Below are 25,087 nucleotides of genomic sequence, written 5' to 3'. Positions count from 1 at the left end.
ACCTGAGTTCCTTCCCAAGGATTGTCCTCATGGGAATCCTCCAGTCCCACCAAAAAAAGTACAGAATTTCCCAGTTTTGCTGCTCCTGTTGGAGATTTTTATCTCTGGACTGAGGTCCTCAGGCTGTGGAGCTCTCCCAGCCCTGGGCATGTGATTGCTGTGTGTGGGAAGTGAGAGTTGTTCCAGATCCTTTGGATTCTGCTTCACAGAATCAGGGAATCCTGGAGTGGTTTGGGTTGGAAGGAACCTTGAAGTCCCTCCAGTCCCACCCCAGGACACCTCCCACTGTCCCAGGGTGCTCCAGCCTGGCCTTGGGCACTGGCAGGGATGCAGGGGCAGCCCCAGCTGCTCTGGGCAGGGCCCCAGTGCCAGGGCCCCAGTGCCCTCACAATCAGGAATTACCATCCAAGAAAAGAGTTCCCATCAAAGTGAGATCCAAAATCCTGAGGAATTCTGCAGAAACCTTTCCCAGCTGCTCCAAAGGCTCCCAGAGCCTCAGGAGCCCTGAGCTCCTGCTCTGCACCAGCTCCAAGTTCTGGGGGTTCTGAGGACCCCAGAGAGAGGAACAATCCAGACAAAGGGGAATAAAACCCCAAAATCCCATTTTTCCCTTATCCCAAAGGACTGAGCCACCAGTGGCTCCTGGGCTGATGTTTTTCCCGTTTCCACAGAGAGAATATTCTCGTGCTGGACATTTTTTTTGAAGCACTCAACTATGAGACCATTGAGCAGAAGAAAGCCTATGAAGTGGCAGCCTTACTTGGTAAGGGGGGACTGGGACCAGTTTGGGGTCTCTACTGGTCTGGGAGGGGCAGAGGGAGGCTAGGAGGGGTCCTCAGCCTTGAAACCCCCTGCAAGGCCCCATCTCTACTTTCCTCACCCCACCACGGGATCCCAGGAATGTCCCCATGGATACTCCGTGTGTTCATGGAAGGTTCTGGAGCTGCTCCATCCATGTCTGATCCCTTTTTCTGGAGATTTTGGGGCTGGGTGGGTGCTGGGTGCCCTCTGTGGTGCAGGGTGTGGAGGGCATCCCAAAACCATCTCACATCACCTCTTCCCTGCTCCAAATCCATCCTTTCCAATTGGGCCTGAGCTCTTGGCCTTTGGATGCCTCGTGAAGGAGCTGGAGGAGACCCATAGAAAGTTCTGCTCCATCCCTGCCTGCTCCCATTTTTGGAGATTTGGGGTTGGGAGGCGCTGGGTGCTCTCTGTGGTGCCTCCTGGGCAGTGTGTGGAGGACATCCCAAAACCACATCTCCATCACCTCTTCCCTGCTCCAAACCCATCCTTTCCAGCAGGAGGTGGAGGAGGAGGAGGAGGTGGAAGGTTCTGGAGCTGTTCCATCCCTGCCTGCTCCCCACTTTTGGAGATTTGGGGTTGAGTGGGTGCTGCATGGTGCAGGGTGTCAGGAACATCCCAAAACCAGCTCCCATCACCTCTTCCCTGCTTCAAATCCACCTTTTCCAGCCAGGCCTGGGCCCTTGGCCTTTGGCTGCTTCATGGAAGAGCTGCAGGACACCCTGAGCTGCTCAGCCCCAAATCGGCTCCAGCTTTGGGGTCCCAGCTGCAGATTTGGGGTTGGTCCCATTGGGTTTGGGGTCCCTGAGCCCTGCAGCCTCCCCAAATCCCTCTGGAATGCTGGCAGTGCTCACAGCACCTTGGGAAGGTGGAGCTGGGTCACCCCTGGGGCACGGAGGTGTCCCCATGTCAGCCCTTCTGCACCTCCTGGGGCTTTTCCAGGAATTCCAGGGAGGAAGAGGAGGCTGCTGGGGCCTCTCTGACCCAAACCCCATTTGCACCTGATAGGATCCTCATTCCCAAGGCTCTGGAGCTTCAGGAAGAGTCTCATCCCAAAACCTTTTTCCCAGGCTCAAAGCCTCCAGGGGATTCCTGGTGGTGTAAATCCAGAACACCCCCTGGGATCCTTCTGGGTGTTCACTTTGCTCCCAAACTCTTTTCCTCTTTCCTCTCTCTGTGTCTCGTGGACACCACTGGAAAAGGCCCCTCCGCCCCTCACCCATGGGTGCCTTTGCTCTGGGGCTCAATCCAGGGCTGTTCTCTAGCAAAATCCATGGGATTTGCCTTCCCAGAGCACCACATCCCAGCTACCTTCCCAGCAGATCCCTGGGAATCTCCTCAGGTTCCTCCTCCTCCCTGGGACACTCAAGCAGAAGGCAGGAGTTGCTTCCCAAAAAGCCCAGGGCGCCTCCCTTCCCACTTTTTGCCAGGCTGGAGTTTTCCCTCGGCTCCAGGGACATTCATTCTCCCCAGCACCTTCTCCAGACTGGGAATTGGGATTCCTGGAGAACCATCAGCAGGAGAACCATTGCAGGGGCCAGGCCCAGTGCTGGGATGGGGGCACTTTTCCAGGTTTTTGAGGATGGCAGCTCCCGGGGCTGGGCCCAGCGGTGCCCGGGAGCTCTGACGGTGCCGTCCCCACAGGTGACATTGGTGGCCAGATGGGGCTGTTCATCGGGGCCAGCATCCTCACCATCCTCGAGCTCTTCGACTACCTGTACGAGGTAAGGCCTTCCCATCCTGGAGCCCTCATCCCAAGATTTCCCATCCTGGAGCTCTCATCCCAAGATTTCCCATCCTGGAGTCCTCATCCCAGGATTTCCCATCCTGAGCTCTCATCCCAGGAATTCCCATCCTGGAGCTCCTCATCCCAAGATTTCCCATCCTGGAGTCCTCATCCTGGGAGTTCCCATCCTAGAGCTCCTCATCCCAGGATTTCCCATCCTGAGCTCCTCATCCCAGGGTTTCCCATCCTGGAACTCCTCAGCCCAGGATTTCCCATCCTGGAGCTCCTCAGCCCAGGATTTCCCACTCTTGGATCCCCTCATCCCTGAATTTTCTGTTCCCTGGGGATCCCAGAGCCCCCCAAAATCCTGTATTTCCCTCCTGCCTCATCCAGCTCTCCCACAGCCCCATCTCAGGGTGGGAACAGGGAATTTTATTCCCATGGGATGTGAGAGTTGGCCATGGCTGTTGGTTTAATGTGTCCCAATCCAGGCTGGGGACACGTCCCATTCCAGGGAAGGGAATCCCACAATCCCAGCTCTGAACTCACTTCAAATCCTCTCATTTTCTTTTTTTTTTGGGGATGCTGACTTTATATTTTTATATTTTCAGACAATTCCCCCCATCCCAATCCCTCCTGAGCAGCTCCAGCATTGCTGCCATTAACCAGGAATAAAAAATATGGAAAAATTCCAGGCCTAAAGCTCAGAGAGCAACAGCAGCTGAATTTAGAGCTCAGCCTGGATACCCAAATACTTCATCAAATTTGCCTTTTCCTGGATTTCTTGGGGATTTTTCCTAAGTAGGCCATAAGAAACCCTGGAAATTTGGGATTTTCCTCTCTGGTTTCCACCTTTATTTGACATCTGCAGATAACATGTGTCGAATGTGGAGGATTTGGATGCTCTTTTTATTTTTTTCTTCTTATTTGGGCTTAAAATTCATTTTTGTCCCCTCAGAGAAGCTCCCTGAGGATGCCCCAGCAGGGAAATCTTCACATTCCCTGATATTCAACCCCCACCAGCCAGGAAAAAAGGAATAAAATACCTTAAAATTAAAAAAAAAAAATCCACAGTTTTTCCCCTCTGCTCAAGTTTCACAAAGAGGGGGTCAGCACCTCAAAAATTTGAGTTTTCAGACAAAATATTTAGAGATTCTGGGAATGACAGCAAGCAAAAAGTTGTTGTTTTTTTTCATGGATAGGCCAAGTTTGGGGGAAGTATTGACCATAAAGAGGTTTTTTTGTGATCTTCTGCTGAGCTCTGTCCTCATGGTCCCAAATTCCCACCAAACTTCCCTGTACCAGCCAGGATCCACATTCCTTAGGAGCTGACCCCATTTTCTGGGATTTCAGGATTTCAGTTCTTCTGGTTTTATTTCTCTTTTCTCCCAGTGGAAGTTTTCCAGTAACACTTCCCAAGTTTTATGGGATTTCCCCAGAAGACAAATCCTGCAGCAACAGGAAAATGAGGGGGCTGGGAAGGGAAATGGAGCTCACAGAGCTGGGAGCTTTCCTTGAACCCCAAAAGTGTCCCAAAAATGGAATTGTTGTGGGGTTTATTTCTCATAAGAGAATCCTGGAATGGTTTGGATGGAAGGGACCTTAAGGATCATCCATTCCCACCCCAGCCATGGCAGGGACACCTCCCACTGTCCCAGGCTGCTCCAGCCCCAATGTCCAGCCTGGCCTTGGGCACTGCCAGGGATCCAGGGGCAGCCCCAGCTGCTCTGGGCACCCTGTGCCAGGGCCTGCCCACCCTGCCAGGGAACAATTCCTGCCCAATATCCCATCCAGCCCTGCCCTCTGCCACTGGGAGCCATTCCCTGTGTCCTGTCCCTCCATCCCTTGTCCCCAGTCCCTCTCCAGCTCTCCTGGAGCTCCTTTAGGCCCTGCAAGGGGCTCTGAGCTCTCCCTGGAGCTTCTCCTCTCCAGGTGAACATTCCCAGCTCTCCCAGCCTTTCCATGGCACAGCCCTTGGAGCATCCTCCTTCTCTCAACCCTTTGGAATGCACCCCCAAACCCAGCACATCCCAGTGCTCCCAATCCCGCTGCAGCCTCTTCCCACCTTAACCCCGGCTCCCTCTTCTTGCAGCTGATCAAGGAAAAATTATTGGACCTTCTTGGAAAAGAGGAAGAGGACGGGAGCCATGACGAGAATGTGGTAAGGGGAGGAGGGAAAATTCCCGGGGGATGCTGGAGCTCTTCCCACATGTGTCAGGATCTGGTTCTTAAAATTATTATCAGAGATGCCTCTGCCCCAGTTAAGGTGCAGACAGGGCCAGGCCCCAGTGCCAATAGTCTGGGGTTTATTGGACAGTAAATATGAGAGAGAAAAGAGAGTAAAAGCAAGGGAAAGAAATGAAAAACAGGTGAAGAGAGCAGAGAGTGACAGAACAAGGAAAATATCACCATCCGTGGATTCCAACAATGCTCCACTGATCCTCTCCAGCTGCTCTTCGTACTGCAGGTTCCCCCAGGAGCAGAATCCCATGGATTATTCCAGCTGGGGCTGGGTGGGAAGCCAGGCCCATCCCAGGGAATGGGGTTTCTCTTGGAGCAGCCGCCGGGTTTGGTGCGTCCTGTGGTGCAAGGGCTCAGCACTGAGGCTGGGAGCGCTTTGGGGGTCTTTGATGGATCTTTGATGGAACTTTGATGGATCATGGCACCGCTCAGCTGCTTCTGACAGGAATGTCCCATGGATTTGGCCTTCCCAGGGCTGGGGCTCCACAGCTGGGTTGGTGTAAGGATGGGTTCTCACTGCCTCTGACCGAGGTTACCCCAAAGCCCCTCCCCGCCTCCTTTTGGGGCTCCTGTGGGGTCTGGCCTCCCCCACCCCAAACCCAGCCAGGGAAGAGTCTGTGCTGTGTTTGGCTTTCCTGTGGATGCATTCCTGGAGGCAGTTGAAGGATGGGTTCCTGTCCTGGTTTAGGGCAAATTTCGGAGAAAACCTCCAATGGGGCTCCCCCCAGGAAGCAAACCCACGTGGCCCTTTTCTCCCACCCCCCAACTGGTTTGGGAAGAGATTTCTCTGAGAGAAGTGGAAAAAGCCTGTTTATTTAACAGGCATAGCACTACCCAGTACAAGAATGAACAATATCAGATTACAAAACCTCTCTCTGCACTGAGGAGATGACAAATTCAGAGGGTCTCTCTCCTGTGGGTGTTTGCTCTGTTTTCAATCCCTCTGGTGCTGGAAAATGCCGCTGCCCAGGCTGGGCCCCCGGTAGTCCACGGGTGCGAGCTCCCGGTGCTCCCCTGAGTCCCCAGTCCACAGCAGGCTGGATCCATTCAAGGAAAAGGGAAAGAAAACAGTCCAGGAAGATCTCTCTGCTCCGGCTAGCTGGAAATCCAAGGGGATCTCTCTCTGGTTGTCTGTCTGTGCTGTAGTCAAAACCCTGTCCCAGGATGCGGGGGGAGCAAGTACAGTCTGTGATAACAGACTCGGTGCTTCTTCTCCGCTCACTTTTACTCTCAGATGAAGTTTTAAGGATACAAAACCTATTTCTGGGCTAGGTGGATGAATGGGGATACAATTTAACATCATAATCAACCCAGGACAGTTCCTTTATCCAATCCCAGCAGTTTGGTTTCCAAGCTCTCCGAGGAGCCCCCTGGGGTCGTGGCTCCTTTACCCAGCAAACCTTCCCCAGTGTGTGAGGCACGAAGGGTTTGGGTCCCTGGCAGCGGGGGAGGGCCCTGGGATAACGCATTCCCTGCTTTTCCATCGGCAGAGCACCTGTGATCCAGTGCCAAACCACTCGGAGAGCCTGAGCCACACTGTGACCGTGCCCCTGCAGGCCCCGCTGGGGACGCTGGAGGAAATCGCCTGCTGACCCCTCCCCACCACAGTGCCCATCCCGAGGAAGGAAAACTGCACAGGGAAAACAGGGACCCAGCTCAGGTTTGCACCGGGGGGAAAAACAAAAGATGGAAAAAAAAAAAAAAAAAACCACTGGGAAAAAATACTGGAAAAGAAAAAAAATACAGGAAAAAAAGATGGGAAAAAATTATTAAAAAAATCTATTAAAAAATAAAAAAAAAAATAAAAAAGAAGAAAAACTCGCTATGCATTAAAAGAATATAAAGATAATATAAAAATATAAATTCTAAATATACTCTGCCCAAAGTGAGAGGCGCCTTGGACCTGACTCCTGTTGTCCTTTCCTCCTGGGGGGTTTGGGGCAGCAGCTCCCAGGCTGGGAGAGTTGGGAACGTTCACCTGGAAAAGGGAAGCTCAGAGAAGAGAAACCTCAGAGCCCCTTCCAATGCCTAAAGGGGCTCCAGGAGAGCTGGAGAGGGCCGTGGCACACGGGATGGAGGGACAGGACACTTCTGGGCATTGTCCAAGCCTGAGAAGCAGCAGCAGCAGATCCCAAAGGAAGCATCCCAAATATCCCGAGCGCTGCACGCCAGGGCTTATCCTGGCCACAGGATCCCTCAGCTGCCTCTCTCAGCTCTGTTCCTCTTTGCAGTCCCTGGGTTTCAGTGCCAGAAGGAGCATCCCAGAATTCTCCATTCCCACCGCCGTAGGCTGAGAGTTTTAGAATAAAAGAGATCCAAAATCCGCCGCTCTCAGATTCTTCTCCCGGCCGCGTCCTCCGGGTGAGGCTGGGCAGAATCCCGAGCTCAGCCCAAGGTGAGCATCCCAGGAGAGGAGGCACAGGGGCTCCCTATGGATCATCCCAGTCCTGCTCCTCCACCTGCAGTGCCTGGACAGCCCGGGAGCAGCGGGTGGGGTTGGGTTCATTCATTTCTTTTTTAATTTTTGGGGGGGGTATTTTTGGAATTTCCTTCTCCCATTCATGGATTCTGTGCTTTCTCCTCATTCTCCTGACTGATATTAAAGCTGGTCTTGTGGAAATGGCCAGGCTGTGTCATTCCTGCCTTGCCCACATACCCAGGGGGAAGGAAGATCCCAGGAAAAGCCTTCCCGGGGCTCTTCCTCATCCCTTATCCCTCCTTTTCCTCTCCCACCACATCCTCACACAGCTCCGGATGGGGTGGGAGTGGTGCCATGGCCACACTCAGCTGCATCCCTGTCTTCTCCGGGATGGGGATCTCCAGGATGTGCTGGGATCTCTGGAATCTCTTTGCTGACAGAGGTGCTGGAAACCTCCCTATGAAGCTTGGGAATTGTTCAGCCTGGAGAGGAGAAGCTTTGGGGTGACCCCACTGAGGCCTTCCAGTGCCTGAAGGGAGCCTGGAAAAAACATGGAGAGGGACTGGGGACAAGGGATGGAGGGACAGGAGGCAGGGAATGGCTCCCAGTGCCAGAGGGCAGGGCTGGATGGGATATTGGGCAGGAATTGTTCCCTGGCAGGGTGGGCAGGCCCTGGCACAGGGTGCCCAGAGCAGCTGGAGCTGCCCCTGGATCCCTGGCAGGGGTGGGAATTCTTTAGGCTGCTTCCAACCCAAACCAGTCCGGGATTCTGGGAACTTTTCCTTTACTGATCTGCTTTAACTGGATCCGAAGCACAAGAGAATTGTTCCATCCATGTGCATCCCAAATGTGTCTGCAGTGGCTTCATCCTTGGATCCAGGCACTAAGGGGCCGTTCTGCTGCTTCTCCTGCACTGGGAGAGATCTGGGAATTTTAAGAAGCACCCTCAGGGAGAGATGAGGTTTTGAGGGGTCTGGAAAAGGGCCCTGATGGGGAGGGATGGGAGGAGATCTCATTTCCAATTCCAAACCTCATCAGGATTAAGGGTTCCTTCTCAAAAAAAAAAAAGATATTATAAAGATCAGGAAAAGTTGTGAGGATTATTTGGGGATTCAGGAGGAAAAAACAAAGTTCAAACCCCCAGCACTGTTCCAGCTCTGCTGAATGCCCCAGGATTTTCCAGGGAAAAGGGAAGCTCCATTATTTGCAGTAATTAACCCCACACTGTTTTGGAGCACATTCCAAGGAAAAGAGAAGGGAGTGGAAAAGCTACTGGCAAGTCCATCCCACCCCTTTGGTGTTGCCATGGAGCAGGGATGGAAGCAGAGATGGGAGCAGGGATGGAGCTGGGATGGAGCTGGGATGGAGCAGGGATGGAGCTGGGATGGAGCCTGGGATGGAGCAGGGAGCAGGGATGGAGCCTGGGATGGAGCAGGGAGCAGGGATGGAGCTGGGATGGAGCCGGAATGGAGCCGGAATGGAGCAGGGATGGAGCAGGGATGGAGCAGGGATGGAGCAGGGATGGAGCAGGGATGGAGCCGGAATGGAGCCGGAATGGAGCAGGGATGGAGCAGGGAGCAGGGATGGAGCAGGGATGGAACCTGGGATGGAGCAGGGATGGCGCTGGGATGGAGCTGGGATGGAGCAAGGATTGAGCAGGGATGGAGCAGGGAGCAGGGATGGCAGGGATGGCACTGGGATGGAGCAGGGATGGAGCAGGGATGGAACCTGGGATGGAGCAGGGATGGCGCTGGGATGGAGCTGGGATGGAGCAAGGATTGAGCAGGGATGGAGCAGGGAGCAGGGATGGCAGGGATGGCGCTGGGATGGAGCAGGGATGGAGCTGGAACCAGGAATGAAGCAGGGATGGGGCAGGGAGCAGGGTTGGGAGCCAACCCTCAGCTTCCAAAAAACCCAAAATCCTGATGGAAAAAATGAAAGAATTCCCATGGGAAATGAAAACCCCATGGACAAGGTGGGAAAATCCAGAGTGGGATTGAGCAGAGGGTTTGGCTGAGCTGGAGCTCAGGAAATCCAACCTCAACCACAAATCCATCAAACAAAGCTGGAATTGCCATCCCAAGGGATAATCCCCCTTGGAGCACCACAGGGCCTGGAGCACTGGATCATCCCTGCTGGGCAGCAGGGCCCCAGGGCTGGGACAATGAGGAGAATCCCACGGGAATGCTTCAGGAGGAAAAGCAGGAGCAGAACCAGCTCTGAGAAGGAAGTTCTGAAGAGCAGCTGCGTTTTTGGGGAATGGGAGAACTTAGCTTGGCATGGAGAGGGCTGGAGCCCAGGCCAGGGCACATTCCCGGGATATACAGCCCAGCCACCACATCCCTGGGCAGCTCCCACAGCTGCGTTCCCACCAGGACCAGGAAAACACCCAGGAAATGCTCTTGGAGTCGCCTCCACTCACTCAAGGTTACCCAAACACCTCTCCCTATTCCTCCTTCATTCCCAGCATTCAGGAGGCTCCTCCATGCCATGGGATGCTCCAGGGACCAGCACTTCATCATTCCTGGGAATCACCAGCTGTGAAGAACATTCCATGGTCCATTCTCCCTGCTCCTCCCCCTGAGCCTGCAGCAAGGACAGCAATTAGAGGCAATTAATGGGAATTTTTAGCAGAAAAATTGTCCTTGTTTTGTGTTAGTTTGGGTGGGACGAGCCCAACCCCAATCCCAATCCCATTGGGATGGGAATTCTTGTGGTGGTTCCTCTCCCACCCCTTGGTGGTTTCTGAAGGTTTCGTTGCCTTCCCCACTCCAAGAGCTCAGTGATGATCCATTAGCTCATGGAGTTTCTGGGAGCCGCAGTCGCTGTTTCCTTGCCTGTCTGAACACATCCATATTAACGTGCTCCATGCCTGACTCCAGTTCTAAACTCTCAGAAGCTCTTCCCTCCCCTCCTCCCTGTGTATCCCAGAGTCTCCATTGTTATTCCAGGCAGGAATATCCTCCAGCCTCCTTAAAGGAATCATCTTCACACTCTGCAGGGTTCCTGATCTTCCCGAGCTCAAGAGGAGCCCCGTAGCACACCCAGAGCCATGGATCAGGACAATCCAGGATTTCATCCAGGAAAACTATAGAGCAGGGCTGGAATAGGGAGATCAGGCTGATCCCAGCTGCATTCCTGGAAGGATCAGAGTGTTGGAATCCCCACTGATATCCCTGGGATTTCCTTAGAGCTCTGGGGTGAAGGTGGGGTGGGACCACTCCTAGCCCACCAATTTGGGGAATTCCTGCTCCCAAGTTCGCATTTTTCCCTCCCTCAGCCTCTCCACCCCCTCCAAGAATTGCTTTTCCCTTAAATTTTGTCCCTCCTGCAGCCTGGCCCAGATTTGGGGCTCCCCAGGCTCCCTCTGTGCCTGCAACACCACCGTACTGCTGTTCCTGTCTCTTGAAATAATTCCTTCATTTCTCCCTCCGGGATTCTCGAGGCTCCAGCAGCTGCTCCTGACACGGCTGTGCCTGACCAGCTGGAGCTGCTGGAATCCGGGAGCGCTCCAAGGCAGCTCCAGGGCTTGCTGCAGGCTCTGAGGGTGGGTCCTGCTCAGCACCCCCAGAACAGGTCCCACATTCCCGAGCCATCCAGGCTGATTTCCCATTTCCATGCTGGCCAGAATACTCCTGTCCCATTCCTGTTCAATCCTGTTCCATCCTGTTCCATCCTGTCCCATTCCTGTCCCATCCAGGCTGTTCCTGTCCCATTTCTGTCCCATCCCAGCTGCTCCCCCATGTCCCCACTCCAGACACCCCCAGGACTGTTCCATGGATTGTGGAGCTGTTCCCAAGGGAGGGCAGGGCTGGATCCCTGCAGGGATGAGCTGTTGGCTCCACTGCTGGGATGGAAGTGCAGCAGCTCCCGGCTTTTCCTCCATGTGCTTCATCCTACTTTTCCTCATCCTGGTTGAAATTCCCACTGAATCCCCTCCAGGATCTGTGTCCTTCCTTGGAGACTCCCGGTGCTGCTGGGAGGGACTTGGCAAACCAGGAAAACCTCGGGGAAAGCGGGGAAGTTTGCAGAGCACAGATCCCTCTTTTGCACCAATCTCCCGCAGGAAAACATGGCAGGAGAGGAGCAAAGTGGAGCAGGACCAGGTGGGGAGATCCCACCTTCGGCTCTTCCTGGAAATATCCCAATGATTTTTCCCAAGTCCAGGGCTGGACTGCTCAGGTGCAGGTTTGTCCTGGTTCCCCACATTCCATGGAGGGCATTGGTCATCCAGAGGCTCCCTGAGGGGATTTTGCTCCTTAAGGTAATTAATGGCTGTAATTCCTGAATTCTCAGCTGGGAATTTCACCATCCAACCACAAATCATTGCTCCGGGAGCAGGAGCACCGTGGGCTGTTTCCTTGAGCAGGATCTGCAGGAATAACCCTGGCAGGGTTTGGGGCTGGCACGGGAATGTCCAGAAGAAGGGAAGCAGCTGCTGGGAAAATCCCAGCAACCTGATCCAAAATAAATGTGGGATGAAGAACTCTGGAGAGGAACCCTCCAGGGAACACCTCATGGCATTACTCTGCTCTTAACTCCCCTCTGGACTGACCCTGACTGGATCCCACCTCTCCCAAATCCCTGAATCCTCAGGAACAGCTCCAAGCCCCTCCAGGGCAGTGGGATTTCAGGCACAGTTGGATTTTCCCAGTTAAACCCGTGGCCGAGATTTTGGGAAGCTGCTTTAATTTGGATAACCCAGCAGTGTCATTCCAACAGAAATTTTCATGGACCCAGCCTGAATTCCATTTTCCATCCCCCTCCTTGGCAAGGGGCTTCCCAAGCCTCCCAGAGCCTTTTTCCATCAGGATTCTCTAAATAAGGAATGGGAGCACTGGAATTTGTCACTTTCCAGCTCGTTCCTGAATTCCCACCCAAACCCCGACCTCAGGGACACGAGGAGAGCACAATTCCCATTCCCACGGGCCAGCAGGGACAGGAATGTGGCAACACCCTGGGGTGCCTTGGCTGGACAGGGCTGAGCCAGGGCTGATCTTGGAGCAGGAAAAATCCACAGAAACCGAAGTCCGAGAGCAGCCCCAGGCCAGGGTTGGAGGCAGAAACCAGGAACGGTGAGAACAGGATTTGGGAGGGCAGAGCCTTGGGAACACCTTCAGCCACCTCCAACAGGGATTTCTCCAGCTCCCCCCATGGAAAACCATCTCCAAAGGGGCCCTGTCACCACCCAGCCTGAGGAGGAAGGAGCTGCTCAGGCTGGGAGGATCCAGGAGGAAGCATCCCTGTAAATTCCCTGTTTGTTGGCTGAGAACAGGATTCAGCTTTTTAATTATGGATGAGAAAATAAGGGATAATGGATGGATTTACAAGCAGCACTTTGTCATATGGGACACCCATGAAAAATTCAGGAGCTAGGGAAGTGCCTTTTTCCCTGCACAGAATTCCCAGCCCTCCCATCACAGCCAGGCTGGAAAACGCTCTGCCAGGACCTGGAAAAAACATTCCAAAGAGGTTCCAAATTTGTAGCTAAACTGTACATTAAATATTCCAAATTTGTTCCTGGTTTCTTGTGGGAGAGAATTCCCACGTGGGGATGGGAATGGGGCCTGGGAGGAGGGAATTGTGTTCAGGGATCCAGAGGGGAAGGGGACAGGGATGAAACACCAGGAAAGGGAACAAGGATCAGACACTGGGAAAGGGACAGGGATTAGACTCCAGGAAGGGGATAAGGATCAGACAGATCCCAAAGGCTGGAGAGGCAGAGAGACACAAAAGCAGGGACTGGGAAGAGGACAGGGATCCTTTCCCAGTGTTCCAGCTGCCCCCAGTGCCTGACACTCCAAACATGGAGTGGGGCTGGGGGAAGAGCATCCCAGGCTCCTCATCCCTCCCAGCTGGAAGGAGTTTTAAAATCCCTAAACAGGGATCAGCAGTGCTTTGGAGCAGAGGAATCTGGTCTGGATCCCCAAAATGTGAGATCAGACCTATGAAAGGAGGGAATCAACCCCAAGGGAAGAGCCTGGACCCCCAGAACATGGGGAGCTCAGCCCCTCTACAACCAGGACAAGGATGGGTCCAAACCCCCCTGGGTGACAGTGACAGCCCCAAATCCCGAGCCACCCCCTGATCCCGCACATCCAGGCTGGAACAGCCCCGGTGGAGCAGCAAGGCCGGGATTCAGGGACACAAGTCCAGGGAAAAGCCCCAGAGGCAGCAGGAGCAGCCGCTGGACACCACCTGGATGTGCCACCCACAGCCCTGTCCCCCTCCTGCCATGGCAGGCACGGAGCAGAGCGCAGGAATTTTCCGGATCCATGGACAACGAGGCTCCTGATTTGTTTTTAATGGCATTGTTTACTGGCAGGGAAATCTCCCAGAGCCAGAACTTGTCTCTCCTAATAAAAAACATGGAAATAACAACAGGAGCGAGGAGCGAGAACGTTTGGAAGCCATCAGGGTTTGATTTGATTGATCCTGGTAATAAACCAGGAATTGTTAGGCTGGAACAAAGGTTGTAGATCCCCATCCATAATTTCAGAGGGAATGAGAGCTGTGAATGTGCAAAATACCCCCAAACTCCTGGGTGAAAAATTCAGGAAGGGTTGTGGAAAAAATCTGTGAAGAAATTGGGGGTCCCAGTGCTGAATGCTGCAGAATCCCAGTCCCAGTCCCAGTCCCAGTCCCAGTCCCAGTCCCAGTCTCAGTAAGAAGTTTGAGGAAACGGGACATGGGAAGAAGAAGGAGAGAGGGACAAGGGGAGAGGGAAGAGTGACGTGGGGAAGGGGAAGGGGCACAGGGTGGGGGAAAGAGGGAGATGGGGAGGGATGAGAGGAACACAGGGAATGGGAAGAGGGACAAGGGGGAAGAGGGAGCTGGGCAGGGAGGAAAGGGCTCCAAGCACTGTCCCTGAGCAGGAGCAGCGCGGGATGAGCTGGCCCTGAGCCCCATTCCCATCTCCCTGCGCTGCCAGAGGGACGAGGGAGAGCCTGGAAAGGAGGGCCAGGGGGAGGGGGTGTCGAGATTCATCCTGCTTCTCTTTCTCCTGCTCTGATTTTCTTGGGAATAAATTCAAGTAACATCCCCAAGCTCTATCTGGCGTGTCCGTGATGGTATTCGGGAGGGATCTCTCCCTCTCTTCCTCTCAACTCCTGAATTCTTCTTTTTATTTCCTCTCCCTGTCCCATAGAGGCTTTCGTGGCACCCAGCCAAGGTCACCCCAACAAGTGCAGGAGCCCCCGTGAGCCCAGCCCAGCCTGCTCACAGCCCCACCCCTGGGATGGGATTCCCAAGGGTGCTCAGGGCAGGACGGGAAGGTCAGAACACGGAGAATCCCAACCCCAAAGATCCCAGAATCCCAGAACCATGGAATCCCAGGGTGGTTTGGTTGGAGGGGACATTTAAAGGGCACCTGGTCCAGCCCCACCTCAATGAGCAACAGCACAAACGAGGGGCAGCACAAAGAGATCCTTCAAAAGCCGTTTGTGGTGTCCCACATTGGTTCCCACATCCTGGGGATGCATCCCAAGAACACTCCCTGAGGACTCATTCCCAAACTTTGCCGGGCTAGCGTGGCCTGGCAGAGCCACCAAAGTCTTGAGGGACCACAACCACCCAGGTGCTCGGAGGAGGGAACATTCCTAGTGTGTCAATTCCCCCAAAACCTTGGGAAATCCAGGTCTCCGAGCAGGCTGAGGTGGGGAGGCATTTCCAGAGCTCTGCCACACTTCCTTTTATTCCCCTTCCCTCTGTTTTCCTCTTGGATCCCAAGGGTTTGGCTGTAATTGTGCCCCTGCCAATTGTTCCTGTCACAAACCTGAGAGTTTGATTACATCAAATGTCTCCCCAAACAGCTGCTTCTCCCTGGATCACCCACTCCGAGGAAAACATCCCCATTTCTCTGTGCTGCAGCTTGGAAATGTTCTTCCCTTCCATTTTGCCAAAGGATTTGGTCTAAAGTGGGAGCTTTGCCTTCATCTCTGTCCCTTTCAGGCCCAGTTTAGAAACAGCTCCTTTTCCAGGCCCAGTTTAGCACCAATTCCCTGTTCCCTCCTGATGGAGGATGAGGGATTTTTCTGACAAACATTCCTCACGTCTCTCTGGACACATAAAATGTTTTCCCTTCCTTCAGGACCAAAGGATGGGTTTGGGATGGAATAAAAGGGGCTGTTTCTTCACCCCTTCCTTGTCTTTCCAAAGCCATTCCTCAGGGAGCAGCGTCAGGGCTGATTTGGAGATGTTTGGTGACAGCTCCCATCTCCCTCTCCAGCCCATCCCTATCCCAGGTTTTTAACTGCTTCCCTTTGTTTTCCTTGCATCCAACTTTTATTGAGGAATCAAAGGATCCTCCTTACCTTCAAACCCTGGGGTTGTGCCTTTGTGCACAAAGTTGATTTCTCAAAAATAATAAGAGTGCTTTTTCACACATAACCTCCAGTTTTCCAAGTTTTCCACCCAAAAACCCCATTCCAGGGGGATAGAAGCCAGTGGGAATTTGCTTCCAGCCCCACAGCTCTTGTGGCCTCCAAACCCAGCATTATTTAAGTAAAATATTAATTTTAATCAGATTTCTGAATGCAAGTAAGAGCAGGAAGCTCCCACTTCTCTCTCAGGTTGGGATAGCCCTGGAGAGGCTGATCTGGGGACACCTGGAATTGTCCCTTGTCACCACCCAGGTCCATGGGAACAAGCCCCACACACACCACTGCGGGTCATGAACAGGATTGGCTTTTACAGGCTTGATGGGGTTTCAATTAAAGGTTTTTAAAGGTTTATTGGAGCCTTGGAGGATCCGCCTTTGTCCCAGGAAGGATCTGCTGGAGTGGAAAATCCAGGCTGGTTTTGGTTTGTGTGCTCTGGCTCAGAGTTTGGGAATGTGGGAGCTGCTCCCCCATCCTCGCCTGGAGGCCAAAATGTTCATTCACCATAAATCCCCCCTTTATCCATATAATAAAGACATCCAGGACATGGAATTACAGCTCCTGGTGCTCCTCTCCCATTTTTCCATGACCTCCAGGAGCCCAAGCAAAGCTGGAGATCCAGTGGAAAATGAATTCCAGCCTGGCAGAGCTCCCAGCTGTTTGTTTTATTGGGAATTTAACAAATAAATAACAAAAAACCTCATTAAAGAAAAATCAATTTTTCCCATTACTGCTCACTGAGCAAACCAAAATCAGGAGCGAAATTGGCAGCTCCCAAAGAATCCATGTGGAAATAGGGATGGAAACAGGGAATATTCCTGTGCTGCCTCTACCTGGAATGACCAAGCAGCAGCTGGAACTCACCTGGAGCTGCTGGAGCTGGGGGCGCCCCTCACTCCTGTGGCTGCTCCGGGGGGAAAATCCTGGAGATTTCCTGGGATGCTGTCCTGGTTTGGAGAGAACCTCCAAATGGGGATTTCCTTGGAGAAAAGTGGAAAAACCTGTTTATTTAACAGAAATTGAATGAAATTAAACAATAAAACCTCTGGCTGTTTGATGAGATGGCAAAGCCAGACCAAGTCCTTTCCATGGGGTGTAGCTCAGCTCTCTCAGTCTCTCCTCAGTCCCTCCGGTGCTGGAAAGTGCCGAGGCCCAGGCCCCGGTGGGCCACAGGCCTGAGCTCCCGGGGTTTGGCTGTGTTTTCAGGCCAGAGCAGGTTTGAACAGATCCAAGGAAAAAGGGAAACACTCTGGGGAACTTCCCTGCCTCAGCTAGCTAAAAACTACCTAAGAGCCAGGGAGAGCTGTGTCCCGCTGTCTGTCCGTGCTGCAGACAGCACCATCCAGGAGCAGGATGTGGGGGACTGAGGGCTCTTTCTCAACACAAACTGCGGCTCCTTCTTCCCCCCTTTGCTCTCTGAGCCAGTCTGAAAGTGCGGAACTTAATATGGAACATAAACCAGGTGACTGGGGGTACAGGCATCACAGAGTCACCCCGGGACGGATGCTGCAGCTGCTGAAGCAGGACTGAGCTCCAGGAATTCCTGCAGAGCCGCCCTGGGGAGGGAGGAGCGGCTGTGGATGCTCCCAAGGGGAATCACCAGGACAGGGAGAGCCAAGGACCAGCGCGGGGGTTTTTGTTTTGGTATTGCAGAGGTTCAAATCCTGCAATGGTTTGGGTTAAAATCCTGGAATGGTTTGGGTGGGAAGGACCTTAAAGTGCCACCCCTGCCTTGGGGACACCTCCCACTGTCCCAGGCTGCTCCAAGCCCCTCCAGCCTGGCCTTGGGCACTGCCAGGGATCCAGGGACAGCCCCAGCTGCTCTGGGAATCCCATCCCAGACCTCCCCACCCCCACAGGGAACAATTCCTTCCCAAAATCCCACCTAAATCCATCCAGCTGTTTCTCACATGGCTGAATCCCAACTTTATCTGCCTTATTTTCCATGAGCAAAGCCATCCCAGAGCTCCCCACTATGGAATGGGAATTATTGAAGCCTCTAAAGAGACAAGAAATTTCCAAATTGGGGCAAACCCAACTGGGGCACAAAGGAGAAAATTCCAGAGAGCTCAAACACCTGAGCAAGGGCTGCCTTGTTCATCCTTGGTTCCCAAAAATCATCTCCCACATGAAAAACCCAAGGAAAGTCTCACCAGGGAATCCAAACCCTAACCCAGACCTTAGGGATCATCATTCCCAGGGAACGGTCACGGCCCCAAGGCTTGGCTGACCCTCCCAGGCCAGGGTGGGATTGTTGGGCTGTCTGGGCAGGGCCAGGATTGGGAATGGTTGATCCCTGTGGATCCCTCCCAGCTCAGGATATTCCCTGATCCTGTTCTCAGCCCCACCCAGAGGAGCTCACCTGAGCTTTTGTGGAAAGCAGATCCGTGTCTGTGTTTTCCATGGTCAGTTTGACACAAGCCAGGCATCCTGAGGACACCACAAAGATTCCCACATGTTTCAGGAAGGATTTGCCCTTGGATTTGCTCTCCATGGATCATCAGGGCAGAGGAGGAGGGAAAGGATTTTATCTGCTACTCATGAGGGCAGGAAAGGGCTGTGAAGGCAAATGAAGGCTGGGAGCGTTGGGAAGGAGACAGAGGCTCCCCATGGACAGACAGATTCCATCCCTTGGTGGAGGTCACTTCTGGAACCATCTGGGAACAAGAAACCCCTGGATCTTTCCCAGGATTCCCAGAGCAGAGGCACCCTTGGGGCACAGGGTGAAATCCTGGGCCAGGTTTGGGATCCCAGCCCTGCTCCCCTGGCCAGGGAGACTCCAAACATCCCAAACACAGCCAAGGCCACCTCAGGCCAGCTGCTGCAGGTGTCACCAGTGCCACCAGAGCCACTGCAGCTCTGCTGAGCCCAGCACCAGCAGCCTGAGCTCCTCCTCCTCTCCCTCATCCCAGAGCAGCTCCTTGGCTTGGGAAGAGCCCACAAAACCCAGCAGGGAAAGAACCCACCCCTTCCCCTCCCAGGGCATCCCAAATCCCCTCCCCAAATCCACCTGGAACAGGTGGTGCCACCCCAACCCCAGTGGGAGCTTCTTCCAGGTCAGAAACCCCTCCAGACGAGGCCTAAAGAATTCCTGTTGGGACACCACGGAGGGAGCTCTGGAGGGTTGGGAACTTTAAATGTGGGGCAGTTGTTATCCAGGGCTATCCAGGAATTCCTTGGGAAGCACCAGCAGGGTTTGTCCCCTCACAGTAGCTTGGGACCTGCAAGGCTGTGGCTCAGGGGCTCTTGTTAATGAGTATAATTAGCTCAGGATGTTAATGAGGCTCTGATGGGGGAGTCTTTGCTGGGGACTCTCTTCCAAGAGCTGATGGGAATCAGGAGAGTTCCCAAAGAAAGGAGAGGATGCTCTTCCCAAAATTAAAACCCACTCAAAACCTTCTGGAAACACAAACCCCTGCAATTCCCATTTCTTCCCAACCTCCAGCACAATTTCCAGAGGGAAGCAGTAACTGGAATAAGGTGATCCACACTTTATCCTCTGCTGCTTTTCCCATAAAATGCAGCTTAAATTCCATTTCTCCAGTGCTCCTGCTGAAATGAGGCCTCATCCTCAGCTCACAGCTCCCTAAAAACCCTTTTCCACTTATTTTTTACTGCCTTAAACATTTTCTTTGCTTTCCCTTACACGATGCCACAAAAAGTGCTGGAGAAGGACCCTCAGGGACAATTTCCTCTGCTGAAAAAGGGTGGAATGGATCCAGCAGGAGCCACAGGAGCTGCCCTGCCCCTCAGCCCTACTGGAATCCCACCAGGGAAGGGTTTAATCCCAAATTCCCCCCCAAATTTAATGGATGAAGTCTCAGCCCTCTGGCCATGGGTGGGAAGCAAGCAGAGGGTGGGAGACAAACTGTCCCAGGAGCCACAATTCCAGCTTTTCCTTCATGGAACCTTCCAGATTAGAAGGGTTTTCATAGGCTTGGGTTGGAAGGGCCTTAAGGATCATCCCAAAATTTGGGCCAATTCCTTCGAGGTTCTTCCAGTTCTCAGGAAACCCTGAAGGATGCACTAAAGGAAAATTTTCCTTCTGGGGCTGTCTAAAAAGTTTGGGAGAGGCCCAGCAGAATCCTGGGATCCATAGGAATGGATGGTCCTGGGCTGTGTCCAGTCATTCCTTGGACACTTCCAGCTGCTCTGTCCCCCGGGCTGGGATGGGAGGGAAATGATCCCACAGGAGGAGGGGACAGCCTGGAGTGCTGGGAGTGGCTCTAAAAGAGAAGAGAGTCCAAAGGAAGGGGTTTGGGTTAGGTGGGATATTGGAAAGGAATTCCTGGCTGGGGGGGTGGGGATGGAATTCCCAGAGCAGCTGGGGCTGTCCCTGGATCCTGGCAGTGCCCAAGGCCAGGCTGGAGGGGCCTGGGACAGTGGGAGGAGTCCCTGCCATGGATGGCTTTAAGGCCCCTCCCAACCCAAATAATTCTGGAATTCTCTGAATCCCCATTTTCAGGCAAATTCTGCTTTTTGAGAACATTCCCTCTGTGTTCCAACCCTGCAATCCCACAACCACCCCCTTTAACTCCCCACAGGAGGTTGTTCCAACCATCCCTGCAAACACCTTATAATAAAATAAAAACACAAAACATTTTAATTTCCCTCTAAGAACTCCGAGAAAGCTCATTCCACAACATTCCACCCCTTCCTTCTCCTGCTTTTCATTGACGTGGCAGGAATAAAATCCCCATTGAGTTGTTTAATTTGTTTATTTTCAACCCAAACCCAGAGTTTTTGCTCTTGGATCACTTTTTCCTTCAGGCAGGTTCACCCCAAGAGGCAAAATCCTGCCAGCAGCTGCCTGGGATGCATTTTTCCAAGACCAAAGGAATATTAAGATGACAGAAGGAGGGATTTCCTTCGAATCAGAGTTGGAGCAGGAAGAGCAGGACCTGGGGTGATGCTCAGAGGCCCCAAACAGAGGAGTTCAAACAGAACTGGGCTGATTTTAAAGAGCTGCTTCATTTTCTCTTTTACTTTATAAAGCAGAAAAAAGCCTTCACTCCTTTCAAAGGTGCTGCAGAACAGGAAGAGCCACATTCCCACTTTAATTCCATGAAACCCCTATCCAGACTGCCCCAAGACCCAAAGTTCTGCCTCCAGAACCAGCTACAAAGCAACTTATTCCAGGGAATTCCACTGCTCCCTATTTCCTGGAATTGTTTTGGTTGGAAAACTCCTTTCAAGCTGAGTCCAACCACCCCCAGGGGACTCCAGCCCTGCCTTGGCCAACCTTTCCCCATTCCTGAGAAATTCTCCCTGGAATTCACCCTAAACCTGCCCTGGGGTGGTTTCCTCTTGTCCTGTCACTTATTCTGGGGAGAAAGAGCCTGATCCCCCCTGGATCCACCTCCCAAAGTTTTATGGATTTGCTCCCCAGTGGATGCTCAGCACAAACCCCGAGTGGGTCTCGGGCAGAGGAATAACAGAAGGAGCAGAGGGATAAAAGGCAGGAAAAGAGGAGTAAAAAGCAGGAACAGAGGACAATCTGCCTTCCCAGGATGCAGCTGAACCCTTGGGAATGTTTTTCCTTATCCACCAGTTCAGGCTTCCCTTGCATCCTCTATCCAGAGCTGCTGAAATTCCAGGCCCAGAGCTTGGGGGAATTTATCCAACATCAAATACTAATGGGAAAAAAGGCTCCTCCCAACCTGGAGAAAGGGTTTTCTTGGCGGTAGGTGATGGATGAATCCCAGGAACAGGACAGGTGCCAGCAAAATTCTGGGCATTGGCACAGAAAGATCTGAAGAAACAATAAAATTTTCAATTTTCTGAGCCTGATTTCAGTTGTTTACTTGGGATGGAGGAGAACAGAAGGGAGGAAGAGGAGCCTGTAAAAGATTTAAAAGCCAGCCAGGAGTGGCAAACCAGATTTTCCAGGACTCTTTGATAAAGAGCAGAGAGCCTGGAAAAAACCTCACAGAACCTTCCAGGAGTTTCTGGGGGAGATGATTGTGGTTCCAGGGAAAGTGAGTGCCAAGGGCTGAAAATCAGGGAATGACAAAGGAGAGGAGAGGAGCTGACAAGAGGCAGAGCTGGGGTTCAGAGGTTAATTCAGCACTGGGAACATGGACAGGAAACCCAGGGCAGAGTTTGGGGTATCCCTGAATTCCCCAAACCACAGCTCAGCATCCTGGGATCCTCCAGCACTGGGAGGGGACTCAGCAGGGTGTTCTCCTCTGGAGAGGTGGCCTGAGATCTTCCCTCTGCTGCTGCTCTACTTGGCAAAAAGCACCTGAACATCCCTGGATCCGAGAGGAATCCTCCCCTGACCCCCTGGGAGCTTCCTCACCACAGAGAAAGAATCCCAGGCTGGTTTGGGTTGGAGGGGACCTTAAACCCATCCAGTGCCCGCCTGCCATGGCAGAGACACCTCCCACTGTCCCAGGCTGCTCCAGCCCCAATGTCCAGCCTGGCCTTGGGCACTGCCAGGGATCCAGGGTGTCATGGAGTTCCTTTACCTTTAAGAAAGTTAAAGTTGCTGGGGTCTCCTGGGAGTCTTTTCTCCTGACCAATTATCGGTCATTGCTGAGAATTGACAGCAGTTTTAGCCATTGAAAAGTAGAATCAACTTGTGAACCCCACCTTAAAGTGTACACCCAGAAGTCTGTAGTTGTTCCTTGTTTCCTGACTGTGAAGGGTGGTGGAGCTCCGGCTGGCCTCCGGTTCTCTGCCTAAGCCATGCGGCTGGGTGGGGGCCGGGCCGGGCCTGCCGCGTCTCTCGTCTCCCGGCCGGGAGATGAGGCTTGCCCCGAGCCAGGTCGGGCTGGGCCGGGCCAGGCCCGATCTCTGGTTCAGCTGGAGGTTTTGCTGTAACTACATTCACTAGAAAACTGCTGAGTGAAGAAGAAAAAAAAGCTCTAAACCTGCTGCAAGCAGAGACGGAGACCACGCTCTAAAGCAGCTATGAGGAACTTTCCATCGCAGACGGCTCCAGCTCCTGTTCAGCAGAGATCACCGAACCATCTACAAAAGCTTGGGCAAGATTTTAACTCTTTCTTATCTAGATGAGACTTGCGGATTAATCTTTTCATCCAGAAAGAGAAAAGGAGAGTGATCAACATGAAAAGAGACTCTATAAACTACTAGTGGCAAGAAAGAAAAGAGACTTCAAGAAAGGTAGAGAATTAAGAAGATGCTTTAATTAAGCTGAAATATCTTTCTGTTAAAACTATGGAGATAGACAATGAAGTCCTGAAAAAAAACCTCTTTAATTCATAATAGAGTATGGAGAGGAATAAAGTGTTCAAAGTGTAAATTTGAGTAAAAAGTGAAGTAATTGTGGTATAGTGAAGTGCTGAGAGATTTGAAGCCTTGAGAGGCAATGAGAAAACTGTTTCTTAGTGAAGCTCACAGAAGCAGATGAAGAATACCTTTTTGCCTTTGACAAACTTATCCTTAAAAATGCTATCTTCAAACTCATGACCCATAACACGTTTCAGAGTGATGTGGAATGGGAGGGGTGGGCTTTAATAACAGTAGCTCTGAGCAGCTGATATCAGAGAAACGAGAAACTATAACAAAAATAGTTTTCTTGTGACAAACTCCATAAATTAACAGAAAGGAACTTCTGTTTCTCTACAGAAACTGAGGAAAAGACTATAGAAAGAATTAGAACTGTTTAAACCATCAAAATTATACAGTTTTTGTCTCTGTTGTCATGTAAACAAAAGAATAGTGAGCAGTGAGAAATGAAAAGGTTTTTCTAAAAGTTTATTCTAGTGTTCTTATTCTTGTAGTTTGTCAATAAACTCTTCTTTATTCCTTTTAAGTTTTATGCCTGGTTTGCTCTTATTTTAATCCATATCTCACAGCAAGAAATAAATAATTCTTTTTTCCCCTTTTTGTTAATTACTGGTTCAAAACCACGACACAGGGGCAGCCCCAGCTGCTCTGGGCACCCTGTGCCAGGGCCTGCCCACCCTGCCAGGGAACAATTCCTGCCCAATATCCCATCCAGCCCTGCCCTCTGGCACTGGGAGCCATTCCCTGCCTCCTGTCCCTTCATCCCTTGTCCCCAGTCCCTCTCCAGCTCTCCTGGAGCCCCTTCAGGCCCTGCAAGGGGCTCTGAGCTCTCCCTGGAGCTTCTCCTCTCCAGGTGAACATTCCCAGCTCTCCCACCTGTAAATCAGCACCACAGGGAGCAAAAGGAGCTCGGATGAGCTCAGAGTGGGCTGGGATGGCCAAGGTAGGGAAAGGAAGAGGGATCGTGTCCACACGGGATGAGGCAGGAATGTCCCTCGGGATCACAGCACCCTGTGCAAATCCTGTTAAATCGCAGCCTCTCAGCAGCACCATCCGACCATCCTTGCCTCCCCCTCTGGGGAACGCTCCCGGAATTCCCTCTGGGGAACACTCCTGGGAATTCCCTCAGGGGATGTTCCCGGAATTCCCTCTGGGGATGCTCCTGAATTCCCTCTGGGGATTTTCCCGGATTTCCCTCTGGGGATGCTCCTGGAATTCCCTCTGGGGATGCTCCGGAATTCCCTCTGGGGATGCTCCTGAATTCCCTCTAGGGATGCTCCTGGAATTCCCTCTGGGGATGCTCCTGGAATTCCCTCAGGGGATGCTCCTGAATTCCCTCTGGGGATGCTCCTGGAATTCCCTCAGGGGATGCTCCTGAATTCCCTCAGGGGATGCTCCCGGAATTCCCTCTGGGGATGCTCCTGGAATTCCCTCTGGGGATGCTCCCGGAATTCCCTCTGGGGATGCTCCCGGAATTCCCTCTGGGGATGCTCCCGGCCATTCCCGCTGGTTCTTTCTCCCCAGGGCCAGGCGAGGCCGCGGTCCCGGCCCGTTCCCAGCAGGCTGGCACTGGGATCTGGCTGTCCTTTCCCGCAGGGAGCTGATCCCGGCCGGAGCAGGAGGAGCGGAGCAGCCCCGGGATGAGCTGTGATCCCTTCTCCCGCTGCCTTCACCTGGATGCCGCGGGAAGGAGCTTGTCCCAGTTAAAGGATTTTGGCTGGGGAAGCACAAAGAATTGAAGAGATCCTGGGAAAGGTCTTCCCATCAGATGGAAATAAATGTAGGGAAATAAAACCTCAAACATGCCCACCCCTGCAGTGTGCCCAGCTTTCACACTGGACTCATTTTGGATCTGTTCCCTGTTGTTTTCCATAAAAATTGTCCCTTTGGGGACAATGGTCTCCCATTGTCCCCCTTTGGGTGTTTATGCCCCACCAGCCCTCTGTGCTGAACATGTTCATTTCCTGATCCCTCATCCCAGGGTTTATCTTCACACCCTCACGTGGGGCACAATTCCCAGAATCCCAGAATCCCAGAATCACAGAATGGGGTGGAAGCCACCTTCAAGCCCACCCAGTGCCATGGGCAGGGGCACCTTCCCTGTCCCAGGCGCTCCAGCCTGGCCTTGGGACACCCCAGCACCAGCAGCAAGAAAGTTCCCACCCCTTTCATCCACGATCCCACTCTTCCCATGGCCATCCCTGAATCCCTGCAGTGACATTTCCCAGGGATTTACACTCAGCCCAGATGAGCACTTGACTAAAATCA

General features: G+C 52.7%; 1 protein-coding gene across 4 annotated transcripts in view; it reads left to right on the top strand.

Moving 5' to 3' along the window:
- LOC131588980 (acid-sensing ion channel 2) overlaps positions 1–7,388 on the top strand; it is a 409,841-nt gene extending 402,453 nt beyond the window's left edge. For 3 of the 4 annotated variants that reach the window (XM_058858069.1, XM_058858071.1, XM_058858072.1), the window contains exons 7-11: positions 672–763; positions 2,446–2,525; positions 4,620–4,688; positions 6,259–6,428; positions 7,000–7,388. In XM_058858069.1, the coding sequence (XP_058714052.1) occupies positions 672–763; positions 2,446–2,525; positions 4,620–4,688; positions 6,259–6,360 (343 nt within the window). In that variant the 3' untranslated portion in view covers positions 6,361–6,428; positions 7,000–7,388. Of the gene's footprint in view, positions 1–671; positions 764–2,445; positions 2,526–4,619; positions 4,689–6,258 lie in introns of all 4 variants that reach the window. The other variant, XM_058858070.1, reaches the window with a different exon arrangement.
- The last annotated feature ends 17,699 nt before the right edge of the window (positions 7,389–25,087 follow it).

This window comes from Poecile atricapillus, chromosome 27, assembly GCF_030490865.1.
Source record: "Poecile atricapillus isolate bPoeAtr1 chromosome 27, bPoeAtr1.hap1, whole genome shotgun sequence".
NCBI classification, from domain to species: Eukaryota; Metazoa; Chordata; class Aves; order Passeriformes; family Paridae; genus Poecile; species Poecile atricapillus.
The sequence above is the reverse complement of the archived record's forward strand: the minus strand, read 5'-3'. Positions and strand labels throughout refer to the sequence as shown.